This window comes from Spermophilus citellus (genome assembly GCF_964194105.1).
Source record: "Spermophilus citellus genome assembly, chromosome: 4".
In the NCBI taxonomy this organism is placed as follows: Eukaryota; Metazoa; Chordata; class Mammalia; order Rodentia; family Sciuridae; genus Spermophilus; species Spermophilus citellus.
In genome coordinates this window covers 200,635,451-200,657,927 of record NC_138185.1, presented here as the reverse complement: position 1 = coordinate 200,657,927, position 22,477 = coordinate 200,635,451, and the positions used below count along the sequence as shown (strand labels likewise).

The 22,477-nt window shown below is 39.1% G+C and overlaps 1 protein-coding gene across 22 annotated transcripts in view; it reads right to left on the bottom strand.

Annotated features, from left to right (window-relative positions):
- The window catches only part of TTLL5 (tubulin tyrosine ligase like 5), a 268,480-nt gene that overhangs the window by 68,741 nt on the left and 177,262 nt on the right, over nt 1-22,477 (bottom strand). For 21 of the 22 annotated variants that reach the window (XR_014021375.1, XM_081289238.1, XM_081289237.1 and 18 more), the window contains one exon: nt 4,236-4,431. Coding sequence is in view for 21 of the 22 variants with exons in the window: in XM_081289238.1 (XP_081145364.1) it covers nt 4,236-4,431 (196 nt within the window). In the remaining variant the exon portion in view is untranslated. Of the gene's footprint in view, nt 1-4,235; nt 4,432-22,477 lie in introns of those variants that run through there. The other variant, XM_081289244.1, reaches the window with a different exon arrangement.

Genomic DNA, 22,477 nt, shown 5'->3' with positions numbered 1-22,477 from the left:
CCTTCCAAAAGACAGAAAACAAATAACTGAGGGAAGAAAATTTAATTTAAAATTTTAATCATTTTTTTTTTTTTTTGGTATTTGGGATTTAATCCAGGGCATTTAACCACTAGGCCACATCCCCAGCCCTTTTTATTTTGAGGCAGGGTCTTATTAAGTTGAGTAGGGCCTTGCTAAGTTGCTGAGACTGACCTCAAACTTGCAATCCTCCTGCCTCCGCCTCTCAAGTAGCTGGGATTAGTTTTTTTTTTTTTTTTTTTTTTTAAAGAGAGAGTGAGAGAGGAGAGAGTGAGAGAGAGAGAATTTTTAATATTTATTTTTTAGTTCTCGGCAGACACAACATCTTAGTTTGTATGTGGTGCTGAGGATCGAACCCGGGCCGCACGCATGCTAGGCGAGCGTGCTACTGCTTGAGCCACATCCCCAGCCCTGGGATTAGTTTTAACTAGCTCTTTAAGTAGACGTTGCTATAGACTAGGTGTCTGCAAAGTAGGGCCTGCAGGAAAAATCCAGCTTGCAGTCTTTTTTGTAAATAAAGTTTTATTGGAAGACAGCCATTCGTTTACATATTGTGCATGGTTGTTTTTACTCTGCCCTGGCAGAATTGAGTAGCTGTAATGGAGACCCTATGTCCTACGAAGCTTAAAATATTTACTATCTGGCTATTTGCAGAAAAAGTCATGGACTCTGCATTGACTTAAAACAGTGTTTTTCAAATTGCTGAAGTTTCATCCATCAGGGCATATCAGCTCATAGTTTCAGTTTTGTCTTTTTTTTCTTTCTCATGCTCTTCATCAAAAGGACTGGATCACACCTAGTTTTCTTGTATCTATCCTTGGATACCTCTGCCAATGGCTCAGTGTTACTTTCCTCTCATTTCCAGGTCACAGGCTCAGTCATCTGCAGGGGTGGATTCAGGTCATGATGATTTCTGTATTTCTGAGTAAGCACAATGCTAGATAGAGATGAAGACCCAAACTCACTCTGTATCAGTGGTCAGAGATGCCCATGTTCAAACTCACAGCCTGAATCCGAGGGCCTGCTTGACATGAACACTTGCAACCAGCTGGAAAGCTAAGTACTCTGATTAGAGGCAGAAGAGGATGGGCGAATTTCTTTGCATATAATGGGAGAAAGGCCACATGATATTTCCCCAAACATATACTAGGAGATCACTGTATGCAAGGCACTATGTGTAACAACAATGACTATATCATACCACACCATACCATTCCATACCATACCATCCTAGAAGACCCCCTTAACATCCTGTTCCAAAAAATCATGTTTCTCTTCTAGATAGATGCTAGGAAACTTTTTTTTTTTTTAAAGAGAGAGAGAGAGAGAGAGAGAGAGAGAGAGAAAGAAAGAGAATTTTTTAAAAAAATATTTATTTTTTAGTTTTTGGCGGACACAACATCCTTGTTTGTATGTGGTGTTGAGGATCGAACCCGGGCCGCACGCATGCCAGGCGAGAGCGCTACCGCTTGAGCCACATCCCCAGCCCGATGCTAGGTAACTTTGATTTTAATTCTGGTCACCAGTCTCAAACAGGAAGCTAACCAAATTTTATAACCTATACTCAAGAAAAGTGACTCCAATGTGCAAGGAGTTTATTAGAGAAGTACCATCTCTATCTAAAGGATTATCTCAAGGACAGAAATAGAGGACAGACTCAGAATGAAAACAACAATTTGGTGATAATTCTCAGGCGGGTCTAGCACAGATAAGCTAAAACCAAAGACTTAAAAATCTAAAAGAGTGGCGTTTTTTTTTTTTCCTGTGGAGTGATTCTAAATATCCTCTGAAATAAAGTGCTCTAAGTTACTAAATATACTTCATGTTAGAACATTTAATATCTTATTTGCTATTTAATTAGTTATAAACTCCTTAAGCTCACAAAATTTAGTTTCTCTAGCTCTCCCCACAGACCTAAAACTTCACCCTTACTCACTCTTACCTAAATCAGTTGTGGTTTAGAAAAACAGGGAGAAGGAACAAAATGATGTTATATACATATATAAAATCATGATGAATGATTTTCTGTTCCTTCTCCAGGAGACACGAGATAACTCCCTTCTTGGGAGTTCTGCCTCCTCCTTAAGATGGATATTCTGACAGATTCTAAAAAACATATTTTCCATATACTTCATAATTCAGTGAAACTAAACCAGTGTAATCCTCAGTGAAAAAAAATCCACACAAGAACAGCAGTACTCTAAATTTTCAAAGGAATGTGAGTTGCTGGAAGCTAATCAAAAGCATGAGAGGGACTTAAAAGTAAAGCAGTTTCTCAAAGTGAAAATCAGCAAAACTGCCTCTCTTTCCCCCAAACTTTAATGTCCTGCAAAATATCTCCTTTCATTTAAAAAAAAAAAAAAACTGTCCACTATTTCAAGGTACTGACGTGTGGTTTAAAAGGGACCAACTGTCTATATTCCCTGGAGCCACATGAGGGAAGTAAGGCTGAACAGCGAAGTCTCCACTATCCAGCACCTGAACAAGGTGGCATTCTCAAGGACTCAAATGACAGGAAGTTTGGAAGTGTAAAATACTTAAGGAAATGTGCGCAGATTTAAAAAAAAAAAAAAAACTACAAAAAACTAGTACACATATTTCTATCTGCAATTGTGAAAATGCAAACTGGCTTACGTGCTTATACTGTCCCAAAGATTTTCTAGATGAGGAAATTTCTACATGGCAAAGGATGATGTTGTGATCAGAATGAGATGCCATATTCTATACTTCCAGATTGAAAAGTCTGGAAATTTCTCCATTAAAAACAGTTTAAAGGGGCTGGGGTTGTGGCTCAGTGGTAGAGCGTGCTGGGTTTGATCCTCAGCACCACATAAAAATAAGTAAATAAAATAAAGGTATTGTGTCCAACTACAACTAAAAGAAAAAAAAATTAAAAAACAGTTTAAAGAACTATTTCACAAATGTTTGAATTTATCATTTCTCAATTATGATGTGTTAATTTACAGAGTAAATACCAGAGATAAAGGTAATCATGTGATGAACTATGTTGAAAAAATTAAATAATCCTATGTTATTCTGGACAGTAGTGAAAAAAGTAAAGATACAGGGCATAATGATAATTAATTCACTTTAGAGGATCAGAGGATAAAAAACCTTGGGGAAATGCTTCCTTTATCATTGAATAAGTATTAATTCAGCACTAACTGATGTATAACATGAACTACATTTTTATAAAAAAAAAAAGAAGCAAGTGATAAGAGATCAAACTGATAGAAGGTATCTTTTTTCCATAAAATATAGGGAGGGCTGGGGTTGGTAGAGCACTTGCCTAGCATGTGTGAGGCCCTGGCTTTGATTCTCAACACTGCATATAAATAAATAAAATAAAGGTCCATTGATAACCAATTTTTTTTTTTTAGTTTAAAAAAAAAACAGGGAAATAGGGAAGCTTACAGAATCAGTATTAATTCAGTTTAATACATCTGTAGAACATGTAAATGATTCTAATGATAATCCTGAATCATCAAAACAAAGCTAATTCTTAGTGACCTGACCTTTTGTAAGGCCCTTCTTCTTCTAAATGATTAGGGACATGCCGACAGATTAGTGTGATATACTTGCACAGCTCCTCACACATATGCTCAGGGGTTTCTGTTATTTCACAGACAGTGAGCAGGGAATGAAGATTTCACTCTAAGTTCCATAGCACAAGGATGCTTGCGTGTTGGGTCCTGTTAAAGCCCCACTGTTTAATAAAACATTGCCTAGCCTGTGATAGGCATTTGACAAAACATCTGTTGAATAAACCCGCTGTCACTTACAGAAGACTGGTACTCTAACTTGTGACCATTTCCAAGTTATCTATTCCTTGATGGATCAATATGTACATATGTATACCAACTCTATGGAAGAAGAGAAAGAGTACATTCAGAAAGAAAGATGCTTAACATACTGGCTTTTAGGTATTTTGGGAAGTTACTGAACTAAGAGCACATAACAGAAAGGGGAAAGACTACAACAGGGACTTTTGTACACACAAATGAAAGAACCGGGTCACACATGGTTCCACATCACCTTCCAGTGAAGCCCATGTTACGGCTCCAGAACGGTTCTGAGAGGAGACTCCCTACAAATCATCCGTGCCAGCTGCTTTGGAAACCTTTCAGGACGTTAACTCTACACTGCCCGTTCACTCATATTTTTTTTTTTTTTTACCAATAGAAGGAAGAGACAGCACATGGAAGGGCTTGAATTACCTGGTGCCGGGCTCGACTCTGGTCCAGAAGCTGCCGGGACTGAAGTTTCTGTTGTTCCAGTTGCTGGAGAGCAAAATGCAGCTGGTAGCTGCCTGCTGTGGGGTGGTACTTGTGTTGGGGAGCCACCCCGGTAGCCTTGCTATACGCGTTGTTCTCCACCTCGCCCTCCCAGGCAAAGCCACCTGTTTGGAGGCTCCTGAAGAGAAAAGAAAGCAGATTTCTTTGAGTGGCTGGGTGAACAATCCAAGGGGAAAGAGAGAAGTGTCTCAAGTATTTCTCCTTTCAGAGTCAGATGCAGTTGAAATTACCAATCTCTTTGTGTGACCAGTTATCTGACTCCTCCACTTGACCATGGTTCCACAAGGACAAGGACAGGGGTTGCTTAACTCCCCATCCTATTCTTAGCACTTATCGCTAGCCCTGGCGCACGAGCGGACTGTAAATATTTGCTGAATGCTAAATAACTGAAATAGTAATTTCATCCCCCTGTGATTGCCACAAGGACCTCCAAGAAGAGTCCAGAGAGCTTCAAATTCCTAACTAAAGGTAAAAACAGAGGTACAGTCATCTCTGTTAACTTCAAAAGTAAAGAGGTAAATTACACAGAATTCTCAAATTTTTAACCACCCATTTGTGAAGTATCCAAACTTATTCTAGAAGCTATTTCTATCTGAGCTTGTGTTCCCATCATGAGACAATATAACTGGAGTGAGAAGTCACTTTTTTCATCATTTCAAATTAACCGCAGTATAGCCCAGTATGGTCCCATCCAGACTGACCTTCAGCCTATACACATGAGGAAGGCAAAGGGCTGGTGGCCTTCTTGACTGGTCAGTACCTACACTACACCATTTAATACTCTGCCTGTATTCCTTGCCCAGATTGTTTTTTCTATTTGTTCTTTTTAGATAGACATGACAGTATTTTGACATATTATACATGCATGGAGCATAACTTATTCTAATTAGGATCCCATTCTTGTGATTGTACATGACTTGGAGTTTCATTGGTTCTTGCCCAAATTCTAAATTCCTAGATTCTGGTGACCACATCTGTACATACAGGCAGAAGTCTTCACAACTCTACGCACCTGTATCCCCCCCAGTCTATTTCTTCCAGGTAGAAAAGTCCCCATTTATACCACTTTATACCCACTAGCACAGTTATTATTAAGACAAAACAAAAACAAAACAAAAAGAAAAACAGAAAACAACAAGTTCTAGAGAGAATATGGAAAGCTGGATCTTCTAAGCATTGCTGGTGGAAATGTAAATTGGTGTAGTCACTGTGGTTCTTCAAAAAGGAACATGAGATTCCCATATGACCCAGCAATTTCATATCCTCAGCGCTACACAAAAAATCAAATAACATAAAATCACTGATTCAGTAATTCTACTTCTATACATATCCAAATGAATTTAAATCAAACCAGAGAACTGTACACCAATATTCAAAGCATTATTCACAAAGTCAAAAAGTAAAAACAACTTCAACATCCATCAACAGATGGGTAAAGAATAAAATGTACAGGCTGGGGATGTGGCTCAGAGGTAGAGTGCTCTCCTAACGTGTGCAGGGCCCTGGGTTCGATCCTCAGCACCACATAAAAATAAATAAATAAAAACAAAGGTTTTGTGTCCAACTACAACTAAAAAATAAATATATTTTTTAAAAATAATAAAATGTACATACATTGGGATATTAAATGGCTTTAAAAAGGAAGGAGAGGCTTTATAGCTCAGTGGTAGAGCACTTTCCCAGCAAACATGAGGCCTGGGTTCAATCCCCAGCACTGCAAAAAGAAAAAAATTTAAAAAATAGAAAAAAGAAAGGAAATTCTGACACAAGCAGCATGCAATAACATGGATGAACCTTGAAGACACCATGTCACGTGAACGCGGGAAATAACTCAGGAGCAAAAGGATACATACTATATGATTCTACCAATATGAGGTAGATAGACTAGAAACAAAGTAGAGTGGTGGTCGCAAGGGCAAGGGAACGAGGAATTCTTGCTTAGTGACTACAGAGCTTCAGTTTTGGATAAAGAAAAATATCTGGAGATGGATGGATGGTGATGATTGCCTAAGTGTCAACGCAGTAAATGCCACTGAGCTGTACACTTAAATGGTTACAGTGAAAAACTTTGTTATATGTAGTTTAATACAGGATGGTTTATTTACTTATTTAGTCCCCATTTATTTTGACAACAACCCTATTTGGACTTTTTTGTGTGTGTGTGTGTGGGGATTGAACATAGGACTTTGGACACGAGAGGCAAGCACTCTACCAACTGAGCTATATCCCCAGCCCCTGTGACTATTTGGTTGAAACTTGAACCTCCTTAACACTTTGTTACTCTTCTCTGGACCCCCTTTTTGCTTTCTTTCTTTTTTGGTACTTGGGATTGAACTCAGAGGTACTTTACCACTGAGCCACATCCCCAGTCCTTTTTATTTTTATTTTTTAAATTTTGGGATGGGGTCTCATTAAGTTGCTTAGAGCTTTGCTAAGTTTCGGAGGCTGGCCTCAAACTTGCAATTTTTGTGCCTCAGCTTCCCAAGTTGCTGGGATGCAGGTGTGTGCCACTACACCCAGGTTTGGACTTTAACTACTCTCTCTATATACACATATATTTTTCCTTTTTGAGTTACAGTGACCAGAAAAGTGTATAGAGAAGAAACATTATAAAGATTCTCATAATGAACAACCTTAGACCAAACCTGGGCTTAGAGAAATGAGAGTGTGTCTTATTCGAGAGAATTGTATCTAGTGATTTAAAAACGTTGTATTATTGGGGCTGGGTGTAGCTCAGGGATACAGTGCATGCTTAGCATGCACCAGGACCTTGGGTTCAATTCCCAGCACCATTAAATACATAAATAAACCATTCTTATTCTCTCCTTTGGCATTAATGATTGTTTTGATGCTAGAGGTATATCAACACTGGGGTAAGGTCATGCAACTCGAGTTCTCTGAGACCTGACCTGCAGCTCAGAGCATTGTGGGAGGAGCCCAGGACTCTGTGCTACTCTCTGCCAGTGGCCTTCCTCCATAACTTGGTAATTTCAGGTCTGTGCTTTGGTTTCCCAGCTTCTGTCAAAGAGATTTCCAAATACCCAGGAAAGGGTTTATAATAATGTTACCTCTGATATGCCACATCCTTTTCTCAGGGTTGGGATGCTCAGTCTGACTCCCACATTTACGTTGCTCAATTACATTCTATTGGCTAGTCTTCTTGGGAAACAGGACCAAAAAGCTCAGAGTTCATTCATTAATTTGGCATGTGATCTTCTGTGATGCTCTGGAAGTGTCTCAATGTGTATGCTAGAAGTCACCTTTCCTAAGGGGCTTCTGGAGGTATGAAAAAAATGTGGTGACCAGTGATGGAACACAATTAAGCGCCTAAGTATATTAATCAAGTATAACCTTCACCGTGTAGAGTGTCGAGTGGGAGTGAAACATGGTTAGGAAGGGAGGAGCCAGAGGAACCTATTACCTCTTTGCTAATTTCTGAAGGAACAGAAGTTACTGAAGTTAAAAGAAGCAGACTGAGGGCCTGGGGCTCGGTGGTAGAGTGCTTGCCTCCCACGAGTGAGGCCCTGGGTTTGATCCTCAGCACCACATACAAATATACAAATAAAATAAAGGTATTGTGTCCATCTACAACTAATATTAAAAAAAAAAAAAGAAGCAGACTGAATAGCAAAAAGCTCTGTGTGAGCTGTAAGCAGAGGAGGGGCGTGGATGAACAAGAGCTGGAAGGCACAGCAGGCCAATGAACAAATAAAGCACAAATGGAGGGGACAGGTGAAAAGGCAGAACCCTCCTTGGCTGAATAATTTTCAGACTGCTGTGCCAATTAGGGTAGGTACTATTCTGCGACTAGACTGAAACTGTTATTTTTAATCACTGGACCAAAGGTCAGAAACTTCATCAATAGTGATTGTGCTTCCATGCCTGGCTTGCTGGTTATAGAGGCTGCTAGCCAGAGTAGCAATCCCAACTCAGTGACCAGATGCAGAGGAGGTATGCAGCTATAAGGCTTATATCAGAATCCATCGCACAGGGCAGCTGGATTGGGGAAAATAAAAAAAAGTTTTAATAAGAAGCATTCCCAGGAGGCATTCACTTCAATGCCTTCTCAGTACAAATTAGAAATGGGAGCCTGTAACTAGGTCCCCGGGGTTGAGGATGATCATGGACAGGTTCTCGGCTATATGAACAGAGGCAGGGGTCTACGGATGTACAGTGGGCAGGAGAGTGGGCAAGAGAAAATCAAATAAGGGACTTTGGATAGGCAAAGTGTTCTTCCAACTGTACACACTGAACAGACTGGAACATCATAAACTTTTATAATGAAATCTGTTTTTAATCTCATCAGTAACATAAGCTTTGTCTCCAAATCACAAAAGGAAGTTTCTCAAGCAAGTAGAGGCTTTTAGCAAACAGGGAGGAATTTTTATAGTGCTATACTTGGTGGAGGTAAGGGATGCTTAGTTGTGTAATGTAATAAGTACCTAAGAAACTTGATTGCTTTTTTTTATTTAAAAATTTTAAAGTTTAATTTTTAGTGCATATTAAGTGTATGAACTAACGGGTTTGACCCTGACATTTCCATGAATGCATATAATGTACTTTGATTATATGTCTCTACTGGCCCTTTCCCAGTCCCCTTCCTTAAAAATCCCTCTTCTACTATTATACTGTCTTTTTCTTGTTAAGATTGCACATAAGAAAGAAAATATATAATTGTTCTCTTTCTGGGTTTGGTTTATTTAGTTTAAGTGATGATTTCCAGGTTAATTCATTTTCCTGTAAATGATAAAATTTAGATGATTTTTATGGCTGAATAATACTCCATTGTGTATATATGTAGCATTTTCTTTATCTGTTCATCTGTTGATGGGCATCTAGACTAACTCCACTACTTGGCTATTGTGAATAGTGCCACAATAAATAAGGGCCTCTTTTGGGGTGGGTCTCTTTTCTTTATACCAACTTGATTCCTTCTGTATGACCAGGTTGGCTAGATCATTTAGCAGATCTACTTTTAGTTTTTTGAGGAATCTCGAACTGTTTTCCATAGTGGCTGTACTAATTTAACATTCCCATCAATAGCATATAAGGGTTCCCTCTTGGCCAGCATTTTTTGTTGTTTTCTTGACAATAGCCATTCTGACTGGTATGATATTGAATCTCAATGTGCCTTTCTTTTCCTTGCAGTACTGAACCCAGTGGCACTCCACCACGTAGCTTCATTTCTAGTCCTTTTATTTTTTGAGACAGAGCTTTGCTAAGTTACCCATGCAGGCCTTGAATTGTGATCCTCCTGCTTCAGCCTCCCAAGTAACTGGGATTACAGGAGTGTTTTTTGTGTGCTTCAGTGTAATTCTGATTTGCGTTTCCCTGAAGGCTAAAGATATTGTGCATTCTCATATATTTACTGTGGCCAGATGTACTACTTCTTTTAAGAAAGGTCAGTTCAGTTCATTTGCCCACTTCTTATTGGATTACTTGTTCTTCTGGTATTAACTTTTTTGATTCTCTGCATGTTCTGGGTAAGAATCCTCTGTTAGATGAATAAGATGGCTGAGATTTTTTCCATTCTGTAGGATATCTCTTCACTCTGTTGACTGTTTCATTTGCTGTGAAGAAACTTTTTAGTTTGATGTACTCTCCTTTGTCAATTCTTACTATTAATTCCTGAGCTATTAGAGTCCTACTCAGGAAATCGCTGCCTATAACAATATCCCCTGTTTGCTTCTGGTAGTTTCAAACCTTACATTAAGGTCTTTGATGCATTTTTAGTTGATTTTTATACAGGATAAGGCTCAAGATCTAGTTTTAGTCTTTTACAGGTGGATGTCCAGTTTTCCCAGAACCATCTGTTGAAGAAGATTTTGGGCACCTGTGTTGAGAATCAGGTGGTTGCAGGTGTTTCATTTTATTGGTCTGTGTGTCTATTTTTATGCCAACACTATGCTGTTTTGTTACAATGGCTCTACAATATATTGTGAAATAAGATTTTGCAATGTTTCTAAGCATTGAGTTGCTTTGGCTATCCGGGGTCTCTTCTGTTTCCATATGAAGTTTAGGATTGTTTTATTCCTAGTTCTGTGAGGAATGTCATTGGTATTCTGATGGGATCTGCAGTGAATCTGCAGATTGCTTTTGGTGATATGGGCAATTTAACAACACGAATTCTGCCTATCCATGAACATGGGAGGCCCTTCCATCTTCCAGTGTCTTCTTCAATTTCTTTCTTCAGTGTTTTATAATTTTCATTGTAGAGATCTTTCACCTCCTTGGTTAGGTTTATTCTTAGGGTTTTTTGTTTGGTTGTTTTAATTCTTTGAGTCTACAGTGTCCCTGGTTTCTTTCTCTGAAAGTTCACTATTGGTGTATAAGAAAGCTACTATTTTTTGTATATTGATTTTTGTATCCTGATATTTTGCTAAGTTTTTCATTTCTAAGAAATTTTGGTGGACTTTTTAGGGCTTTCTAGGTATAGAATCACATCACCTACAATAATTTAACATACTCCTTTCCTATTTTTATCCCTTTTATTTCCTTCCCTTGACTGATTGCTCTAAAGTTTTTCAGGACTCTATTTAAAAAAAGAGGTTAAGAGTAGACATCCTGGTTTCATTCTTGATTTTAGAAAAAATGTTTCAGAAACCTGCTTGTTTTGAATTGTAGTGGGGTTACTTGGGTCATGGTATCTCACACTAAAAGCATAAACCTTGGGGATTACACTATACAAACATTACAATGATGGACACAGGAGGCGATGTGTACTATAACCTGGGCTTTCCCTGATTTCTAGTACCTGAAGGTTTTTTTTTTTTTTTTTTTTTTTTGATACTTTGGATTAAACCCAGGGGTGCTTAAGCACTAAGCCACATCCCCAGCCCCTTTTATTTTGAGACAAGGTCTTGCTAAGTTGCTTAGGGCCTCACTAACTTGCTGAGGCTGGCTTTGAACTTGTAATCCTCTTTCCTCAGCCTCCTGATTATCAATTTGAGGGAACACAGAGAGAATCTGCAAAGTGCAAAATCTCCTCAGCATGTGGCTAGACTTCCCATATAGACATGCTTTCAGCATCAAAATTTTCTGTGAGGGTTGTGATCTCACAAAAGTGGAAGGAAGGGGGTGAGACAGAGAATGGTGGCAATGGTACACAGAGTGTGATTCTGCCATCCACTTCCCCAGCTTAGTCCACCCAGTCCCCACCAAACAGGAGCTACCATGTACACAGATACCCTTGCCCCACTTGATAGGGTTTGGAACTCCATGCCTACAGGTGGGAGGATATTACTGATATTTAATTAATGCAGGTCAAGGACATTAAATATCTAGAAATGCAAGGAACAGTCCTGTTTAAGAAAAATGTGTATTGTTCAAAATGCCAATGGCGCTTCTGTTATAAGGCTATGAAAGATGTGCTCTCTGGGGAAAATCTTACTATTTCTTTTTCTTCGTTTGATAGTAGGAACTGAACTCAGGGTTCCTCTATCACTGAGTTGCATCCCTAGTTCTTTTTATTTTATTTTTTTAATTTTGAGACAGAGTCTCACTAAGTTGCTGAGACTGGCCTTAAACTTTTTATCTTCCTGCCTCAGCCTCTTGAGTAGCTGGGATTGCAGATCCACCTAGAACCTTACTATTTTTTTTTTTAATAAGAAAGAATTCCATCTATTCCAATGGACACCAGAGGTTATATTTTCTTTGTTAATCAATTCTCAATCCTGAAAGAAGTAGTCTTGGCACACAGGAAGTGCTATAAATCCTAAGATGACAGAGGGAGTCTCATGGGCAGTAGAAAGGTGCTGGCCAGAATAAGGAAGCCCGTTAGATTAGAGAAACATTATAATGTGGTAGGGATCTCTGTTGGCTTTTGGAGGTATTTCCAAGGACAAACTTAGAATGATTTTGCATGGAATAAATACTGTTCCATTACAAATGCATCCCAGGGCAGCTGGGGCTGACTCATAGTCACAAACACCAAATGGATAAGAAGAAAATAAGCAGAGAAGGCTCCTGTGAATGGAAGCCTTTATCACATGTAGCTTCTCTGTGCTTTTTTTTTTTAATTCTTAAACTTTCCTCATCTGCAAAAAGGAGATATGATAATAGTACCTGTCTGATACAAGTCAAAGTGCTAACCAATAGGAAGTACTTCAAAAAAGTACTACCCCTGCTAACACTACTATTGTTACTATTCTCTCCAACTCAATAATTCCACTGATGTTGCCACAGCACAGTTTTCAGAGGCGGTATTTAGAAAACAAACTTAGCTGTTCATGGGCAGAGGATCCTGTATTGCAAAGTTAGCACAATACAGTTGTCAACAGAGTAGTAGTAGTTGTAAAGTCAGAAAGGCTCCAAGTACTAAAAAGAAAAAAAATGATACTCAACACAATTTCACTCCATAAACAAACAAAATTTGAGGCAGACCACTGACCTTTCAACATAAAAGCTAGTGTCATAAAGTGTCTAGAAGAAAATATGTGAGAATGTCTTTGTAACCTTGGAGCCGGAAAAGATTTCTTAAACAGAACACAAAAAGTTCTACTCATCAAAGAAAAAAGTGATAAACTGCACTTCATTAAAATCAAACATTCTGGGATGAGGGTGTAGCTCAGTGACAGAACACGTGCCTGGGATGCAGAAGGTCCTGGGTTGGATCCCCAGCACAAAACCAAACCAAACCAAACCCAACAACAATAAAAACATTTCTGCTCATTAAAAAATGTCACTAAAAAATTAATAAGCAGGCCATACACAGGCAATACATACATGTGATAGAAGAAGTATAAATAAGTTCTTATTGTTAATTGTTGGTTTTAGTAATGACAACACAGTTTAAAAATATGTACAAGATTTGAAGAGACATTTTACAAAAGAAAATAAATAAATGTCCAATAAGCACATAAGAAGTTCTCAACATCAATAGTCATCAGGGAAATGCAAATACCATCATGTATCCACTAAGAAGTCTAAATCAAATGGACTGAACACCAAATGCTGGTGATCATGAGGAATGACTATAACTCTTATACACTACAGGTAAGGGTATAAAATAATATGATTGTTTCAGAAAACTATTTGTTATAATACTACTTCTAGGTTATTACCTAAAGGACATGAAAACATGGCTACAAAAACAAAACAAAACAAAACAAAACAACTATAGCTGGGCCACACCTGTAATCCCAGCTACTTGGAAATGAGGCAGGAGGACTGCATGTTCAAGGTCAACCTGAGCAATTTAGTACGACCCTGTCTCAAATTAAAAAAAAAAAAAAAAAAAAAAGAATAAAAAGGGCTGGAGATAGTGGTAAAGCATCCCTGGGTTCAATTCCCAATATCAGAGGGAAAAAGTTATACCAGCATTTTCATTGAATATGTCTTTAGAATTGTAAAAAATTGGAACCAATCCTAATGCTCATTATTAGAAAAGATAAACAAACTGGTCTATTCACACAGTGTAATACTACTCAAGGAAAAGGAATGAACTACTAATGTAAGCAAAAAAAAAAAAAAAAAATGACTGTCAGAAATGTGTTGAATGAAAGAAGGCAGACACAAAAAAGTAAACACGGTATGATTCCCTTTACATGAAGTCCAAAGAATAGGCAAAACGAACACATGGTGAGAGAAGTCAGGAGAGGATTACTGTACAAAGAAGCAGTATTGACCAGGAAGAGACATAAGGGAGTTCTGAAGTGTGGTGGAAATGCTCGATGTATTATGTTAATGGCGGTTATGTAGACATATAAAATTGTCAAAATGCATCAAATCGAACACTTGAAATATATGTATTTTTAGTTTATGTTATTAAACTTCAATTTAAAAAGACAAATATGCAAGAAAAAAGTTATAACATTTTCATTTATCTTTCATTGAGACCTTAGTTATTATTTCCTGTTCTGTGCATATGTTACTTTACTTTCCTGATTTTAGCTATGATAGTACCTTTGTGTATACCTTGCAATACTGGGATCCTATACCTGAGGAGCTGTTTCATTTCAGCACAACTGAACCCACATTTACTGGATACTGTTCCTAGGTGCTTAGGGAATACTGAGGAGAAACACACTTAGGAGCTACTCTCCAGAAGCTCATGTTTTGGAGGACTAACGTCAGTAATGAAAGGGTTTGGGAATACACGGCATGTACACAGGGGCTTAAACCTAGGAGGACAAGGGTTATGTGAAAGTCAAGGTGAAGTGGCCTATATGACAGTGATGAAAATCATGTTAGCCTAAAAAATGAAACAATCTGGCCAGTTCTGCAGAAGTTAGGGGAACATAAGCAAGTGACAATGATTAACTGAGCACTATGAGATGAAAAGGAAAAACTGAACCTGAGGATGTGACATGGAAAGTCCTAAGAAGGTAGAAGAGAGTCGCTAACATTTTAAGTAGTTAGAAAACAGTGCAGCGAGGGCTGGGGATGTGGCTCAAGCGGTAGCGCGCTCGCCTGGCGTGCGTGCGGCCCAGGTTCGATCCTCAGCACCACATACAAACAAAGATGTTGTGTCCGCCGAGAACTAGAAAATAAATGTTGGAAAATTCTCTCTCTCTCTCTCCTCTCTCACTCTCTTTAAAAAATAAAAATAAATAAAAATAGAAAACAGTGCAGCGGTCATGATGGTCAAGTTCACAGTGTTAGGATCACACAGTGTAGGCACTGTGAAGAAAAAACAAAACTGCTTATAAAATGCATTCAATAAATGATTGAGAACCACTCTCCTTAGTGAAAAAAGTGAAAGTCAAATTGCATTTAATAACACTAAAATCATGTACTAACAAGTCATAATTTATAAGGTAAAATCACAAAGTAAACGTAATGTTAATAACTGTTGTTAACTGTTGACTGCGAGCCTGGCTTTCTAGGCAAACAAAATTTGTACCTTACATTATTTAAGAGGAATGAGTTAGACAGACCTGCCAAGAGTTCATGCTCATGGTGATAGATACTTTGGTTCTTAGAGAATCTGTGTATTGAAATTTCATTTTAAAATGACCTCTTTAGGCATAGTGAAGAAACTAATTTTTTTTTTTTTTTTAACTTTTGACTCTGTTCCTTAAGACAAGGGCATACTCTACCTTTTTCTATATTGAATCTGTGGAGTTGTATTGAGATTGTTCTTCTTCAGGAAGAGTTAAAGCATGAGACAGTATTAGAAACACTGAAAAGCTCAGAAATGATCTGGAAAAGCTATGTGAACTTGAACTTGATATATAATATTAGGTCAAAAGCACAGACCTAAATGAAATTATCAGTGCTAGCTGATCTTATTGCTTGACAACAGGATAAAAAGACTTTAAAAAACTTGAAATATTTTGCTTACTTGAGAGGATGAAAGGCTCTTGGGAAAGGATTAAATAAATAATCCAAAAAGGGGGGGAGAGGGGAGGGGAGGGAGGGAGGGGAGAAAGGGAGAGAGAGGGTGAGCACGTGTGTGCAAATGTGTGAATATGATTTTGTTTGCATGAAAACCAAAGCCAGGGTTAGTGAGAGAAATCTGGAGCAGTGGAGGCTTTCAGCCCTGGAGCCACACCATGAGTTCGTAACTGGACCAAACCAGACTGGGAGGCAGCATCGTAGTGACCTAGAGCTGGGATCTGGAACAAGACTGCTAGGTTCAAATCCTGGCTGTACACTAAGAGCAACATATTTAACCTCTCCATACCTTGGTTTCCTCAGCTGTGAGATGGGAATAACCGTCAACCCCATCTCTCACAGGCTGGCCCCAGGATTAAATGTGATAATGCTGTGAAGCATCTATTACAATGCTGGCATGTGTAATAAATGTTAGCTACTGTTAACATTCTTCCTATGGAAAGTGAAACCAAACCTTTGGTTGGGGTGGGAGTGAAGACAGTAAGGAACAGAGGTGAGCAGTTCTGTTACTTCCTAGAAAGAAGAGAGGCAAAGAAGTTTTTATGATCCCCTACCAAGTACTGTGTCCATGTGGGGTAACCAGGGTAATAAGTGAGGGGAGTGAAACGAATGGATCCAGGATGTGTGATCAGGAGGGCAAAGTTCACTTGCCATTCTCACCTACCAGGGACAGTGTGGCGCTGCAGCCCTGCAGGAGGGGACTCAATGGTGGAGGCCTACTGCTATCAGCCAAGCCAGCTGGAGAATAAACTCAGGCAGGGTTCTGGCTCCTGCAGGTAAGTGTGGGTTTACTAAAGACATTCATCATAGGGAGGGCCAACTATTGGGGCCCTGGAGCACTGAGGACTGAGAGGGATCATCACACTCCTCCTCCTTCTCCCCAAACCCAAGCCTAAACTACCAGCAGTGGCCACACCCCCTTCCACGTTTGCAAAATGAAAAACAAAAGTGATTTTTTAAGGAACAAAAACAATGTATTCTCAATGCCTTAAACCTGAGAAACAGAAAAAAATTCTAGAACAAAAGTCATGCATGACCCAACAACTAAAGAAGCCTACTATAAACATTTGTCAACATTCTGATGCATAGAGTGATTCTGAGTTATCTGCCGTATAACCTGCTTCTTTTTTTTTTCATCTAGTGATAGCTGCAAACATTTTCCCACATGATAATATTCGGGTTTGACAGTTCTTATTCCATTGTTAGTCTCTATAACACTTACTAAACCCTTAAGCTCAACACTTAAGCCTTCTTCACACTTGAGTTTTTGAACCCAGGTGGAAAGGTCATGTTTTTTCTTAAGATTGATCATTCTAGTCTTTAAATTACTGCAAACCTGATGTCATCCAAAGTTTTTATTATGTCATGAAAATCCTACTTCTTATCATCTGAAAATAGGATTCATGTCTCTTCTAGATTCAGGAGTGTCCAACAAATGGTAGGCACCTAAATAAATATGAATGGATAAATGAATTCATTGATAAAAATGGTGAACTAGTGAGCCAATGACAGGAACTTACTTCCCAAAGTTACACTGATTCATGGTTTGGGTATAGATACCCATTTAGTTAACAAATATTCTTAATGATAGCATTATTCACTTTTCTCTCTTGTGCTCACAAGATTTCATTATGTCTTGCTGAAACTCAGTTACAGTCATTCTTTTTTAGTTGCCTGATCTTCTCTCACTAAAGTAATTCTACCATGAAGGCAAATGAGGTTAGTCTAGCAAGACTTATTTTTTTTCATTAATCAATGCTATGTTTAAGTGATTCCCTTCTCCCTCTTTAAGGCCTGCCAAACCATTGGTTTGCTAATCTATTAGATTTGGGCCTGAAATTGACAGCTTAATGATATATTCTGCATCTAATTTATCTCTCTCTCTTCCCTTCCTTTCCCAGTATATGAGCTCCTGCTTTGCACATTAAATTATCCACTGAACCACTACCACAAACACTAGAAACATAAATCAGGAATTAGCAATCATATGAACTGCTCTTCTTTGGACACAGCAATTCAATAGAGAAAATAAGAAAGCTTGACTCCTGATGAGTTTCACTTTCCTTGATGAATTAAGAGTTTGGGACAACGATGTGCCCTGAAAACTAAAAAACTAAATAAGAAGAAGATGTACATCAAATAGCACTTGAAAAATTGATCTGTCCCTTATTGTTTACTACATATCTTAGCAGAAAAGCTGAAGGCAGACTAGAATGACAAATTAAAATAAGGTGACTCAAAATCAATAAAGGAAAAAAATAAATGTCAGAAGATACTAAGAACATGTGCAGGATCCAAGTAAGGTATCAAGTTTGAAACACAAAACTACAAGCAACTGAGAAGAAAACTTTCCAAAGATTCATTTAATAAACAGATTTAAAAAAAGAAAAAGAAGCAGTAGTATGGGTGAAAAGATGTCGGGGGGTATTCTGACTAACTGTACTTTGATTTTACTAAATAATTATGTGACAGTGTCATAAATTTAGAAGAACACACTGAGGTATGTCAAAAAGCTAGGATCTGATATGCCTGTCCTTTAAGAGTACAGTGCGATCCCAGCCAGCTGGACTAGACAGTGGATGCAGAATGCGAACCAGACTTAGGGTGTCTCCACACCCCTACCACTCCATGATTGATGGAATGGTCCCCAGGAGGAGGAAATAAGGACAAAGTTGGATTTCTTAGTACATCTGGCAGACTCTGGGAGCTAGCTTTATGGAACACAAAGCTAGATATAAAACCAAACCTCTCCAAAGGTTAAGTTCATAGCACTGTTCTAGAAGGCAATTTTGGATCCTGGGAGACGGCCAGTTATATAGATAGAGACTCCTTGGTCCTTTATCTATTCGTTTTCTGGATCTGAAAAAACAGACTGATCCTTAGCCTTATGAACAAGAAATGTCTTTGATCCAGCTCTTTATTTTGGCATGACCAGCATACCACATGAAGCCCAAAAAATGTAGCTGTGAGCTAAAAAAGAAGTGAGCGAAGAGTGACCTTTAAGAAAGCCAAAGGAGAACTCCCTGACACCAGTCCATTCAACAGTGAAGGCCGAGTCCAGCTCTGGAGGATTTTTATCAAATAAAGGGAAAAGTCTGATGCCTTGTGACAATAATGGAGGCACAGACAGGCACAGCTGACCCCTGTAAAACTGACAGCCATCACCTTGCTTTCCCAGCCTGTAGAAGCAAGCCAGGAAAAGCTTTTAGAGTGAAAGTTAATGTGCAGATTGTCCAGGGCAGCTGACGTGCCAGTTTCCAAGAACATCCACACCGAATCCTAGCTGGGTTCAAACCAAGTGCACACAAACAGCCTGCAAAGTGTCACAGTTCCTGCCCCATCACAGCAGCGGGGCTCCCTTCACTTCTCCCCTTTTCCCAGGAAGTGAAACAGCAGGCAACTTGGCACAGTCAAGGCCACAGCTTTTCTGGCTCCAGGAACCTGCCTCTGTCCCCTCCCTGAGCCGGCCAAGGGAAATGAGAGGCAACTCCAAAAACTCCACCCTTCTTCTTCTTCTTCTTCTTTTTTTTTTAAAAAACCTTTCCACCTGTCCTTTTTCTTTCCTTATAACTAAAAATGTTTTTAAATAGGGACAATACTGGGAAATCACAAGAATGGAGATTTCTTTTTAAAAAGCTATACGGCCAAAGTAGGGGAAATAAAATGTACACTTCTGGTGGAGTCTTTTTCTTCCGGCAGTACAGACATAACTGCTGAAAGGAGCCCGTTCCCGAGCTACCTTCACATACAACCTACGCAAACAGCTAGCTCTTCACCACACTAGGCCCACGGCTTAGTAACCACGGCACACGTTTCTGTTATACCAAGACAGGTCTACTGAATTTGCTCAAGATGAACTAGAAGGCCTAGTCCAAGGTCTCGGTTGGCATGAAATAGAGGAACCTGTATTTGATAGTATCAGACCATGAAAACACACCATCCTGCACCTCAGCACTTGCACTGAATACCATGTCATTGCCAACCCCAGGACAGGCAGCAGAACAGAGGACAGTGTGAAGTGTGGTCCCTGGAAGAGCAGCAGCAGCAGCACCCTGGAACTTGTTAAACAACGACAACAACTGTGTCTTACTCCACGCCTACTCTGGGGTTGGTCCCAGCAAGCTCATCAGAGGATTCTGATACACCAGGAGAATCACTGGTAGGGTGATTACAGGCATAGATTCCGCCTCCTCGTTGCTGGCTTTGAATCCTGAGTGCCATTCAGCAACTGTGTCATATTGGGAAAGTTATTTCATCTCCCCTGGGCTTAGTTCCTTCATCTGTAAAATGGGTGATAATACTACTCAACTCACAGAGTAGCTGTGAGCACTAAATCAGCTAACACATGTTAAGGTCCTAGAACACTTGCTGGCAAAAGTCAAAAATAGCTATTAAATGAATTGGGTGCATAAAGCGATTAGTTACCATTATTTGTGATATTTTTGAGTTTCATGGGCCATAACACAAATTTCTCACAAACTTTAATATAAATTCTTGTATCCAATGGTAACTGTGCCCTCTTGGTATAGAGGCAGATCATTTTGGGTATGAATATGATAAAAGTAGGAATAGAGAATTTGCATTTTAGGGATTGAATTAAATATGAATCTGTATCTGTAAAGCTCAAAATTCAGACATTACACTTGCTGATGAAAAAATGCATGATTCATCTGTATGTCTGTCTTGTGGCCTAATTCGCCATGCACCAAGTCCATAAGTGATTTAGAGGCTAACAGGGACATCTTTCATTACCTCTTCCTTTTCACGAAAAAAATGGTTTTCATCTAAAGGCTACAGCCATTAAACCAAATATGCTTGCTAACCCAGAGCTGAAATGACACATGACAGTTAAGAGACATGCTGACAAACACCTGTATGACTAGGCTATTGAAAGGAGCCAAGAGGACAGAACAATCCATGTTTCCACCCGCTCAGAGTCAACAGAGATCTACTATATAATTACCCATCATGTAAAGTGGCCATTTGGATGGGCCTGACCTGCTGGGTCAAATCTATGAAAGAAAGTTATATCCAGAGCCAGCAAACAAAGCAAGGAGAAGTCTAATCCAAGTTATAAATACAACACATATATTTATGGTCAGCATCTCAGGTTATTGATGTTTTCTGTCCCCATACAAAGCCTTCTATGACACTGACCCTTATGAAATGTGGACAACTGCACAAATCCACAGCCTGGGATGAAGACATCGTGAGGCTGAATTGTATGGCTCCAGCTACTACATTTCTCTTTACTGTGTCCACAGAAAGATCGTTTCTCATTCCACCAGGGCTGGTTTCAGAAATACGCCCGCCCATCTCCCTTCCCACGTCATCATCAACAAACAGGTGTAACTAGTCCAGGATGCCACCGTGAAAAGACCAGTGGTGACCAGGAGGGACATTGAGAAGCAGGAGATTTCACATCAGAAACAACTGGTCTCATCACTCACTTGCTGAGTGACCATGACAAATGGTGACCTCTCTGATGATGTAACCACTCATACACGAGCAGAACGCTGTCCATGTTACAGCCATGTTTTCAAGAATAACAGGATGGATCACAAAGAGCCCAGAAGCTGGGTGCTCAATTAATGTTAGTGTCTTTTCCTTGTCTTCCTTTTGTTACTCTCTTTAACAAAGAACCCAATCTTATTACAAAATTAGGAAAGTACTTATGAGTGAATATCCCATGGTAGGGTACTTTAAGCAATGCAGCAGCCACAGTACTTCAGCACGTTCTGTTCCAGTCTTGTCCCCAGTATGTTGTGATTGCTGCTGGCCACTGGACTAGGAACAGGACACTAGCTTTAGTTTTAGAGAGCAAGAGGAAGGGAACAACTTCCTAAGGAAGAAAATCAAGGAAGGCTTCAAAGCAGATAGGACATTTTACCTGGGTCTCCAAAGGTGATCAGCAATCCCAGGTAGAAGGAAAAGCAGTGAAAAGAGCAGGGAACAACAGGAAAGCCAAGGTGGCCAAATGGAAGGAGCTGGGGAGGGTGCATAGATGCTGTCTCTAAAGCTGGTAGAGAGAGAGCTCTCACACATTCCGAAATGGAAATGTCATTGGTCAAAACTGCCATTTAAGCACAGCACAGCACAGTAGCTTTAACTGGGATGCCCATGAACTCATGAAGAAGTTGCTGTCTAAAGGATTAGAACCATTAAGGTTTGGGGAATGCAAAGGGCACAGGTGAGTGTGGCGCAGGGTGGACAAGCATGTCTTTCTAATGTCTGATTCCAAGGTGAGCTCTTAAAGATACCTCTTTTTTTGTTTGCCTCCAGGCCAACCTGTTGAGACAGCATTATTCCATTTTACAGATGAGAAAATTGATGCTTAAGGCTAAATACTTTCTATAAGTTCACATAAGAATTAAGCAAAAGAGCTGTTTTTAAACCTAAGTCTGTATGCCTCCACAGTAACACTGAACAGAAAAATTAGAACTTAAAACATCTCTTGCCAAAGACTTTCTAACAAACTACTCTTGTTGTAGACCTTTGTTTTAGAATACTAAAATCATTCAAATATCTACACAAATATATTCAACTGAAATTTGATAAAGCTCCAAAACCAATAGAATGGAGGAACAATAACCTTTTTAAGACACTTGTTGTTAATAAATGGTGTTGGAAAAATTGCATGCCCATCAGCACACAGCGAAGCACAACCTAAATCTCATATCACCTATAAAATTTAACTCGGAATGGATCATAGACACCAAACCACAAAATCAGCTCAAAGATGACTTAAAAACTTTTACAGACAAGAGATCTTTCATATTTAGCTGTAATATGAGGATCATGATAAAGAAGGGTAGATGTTTTTCTTT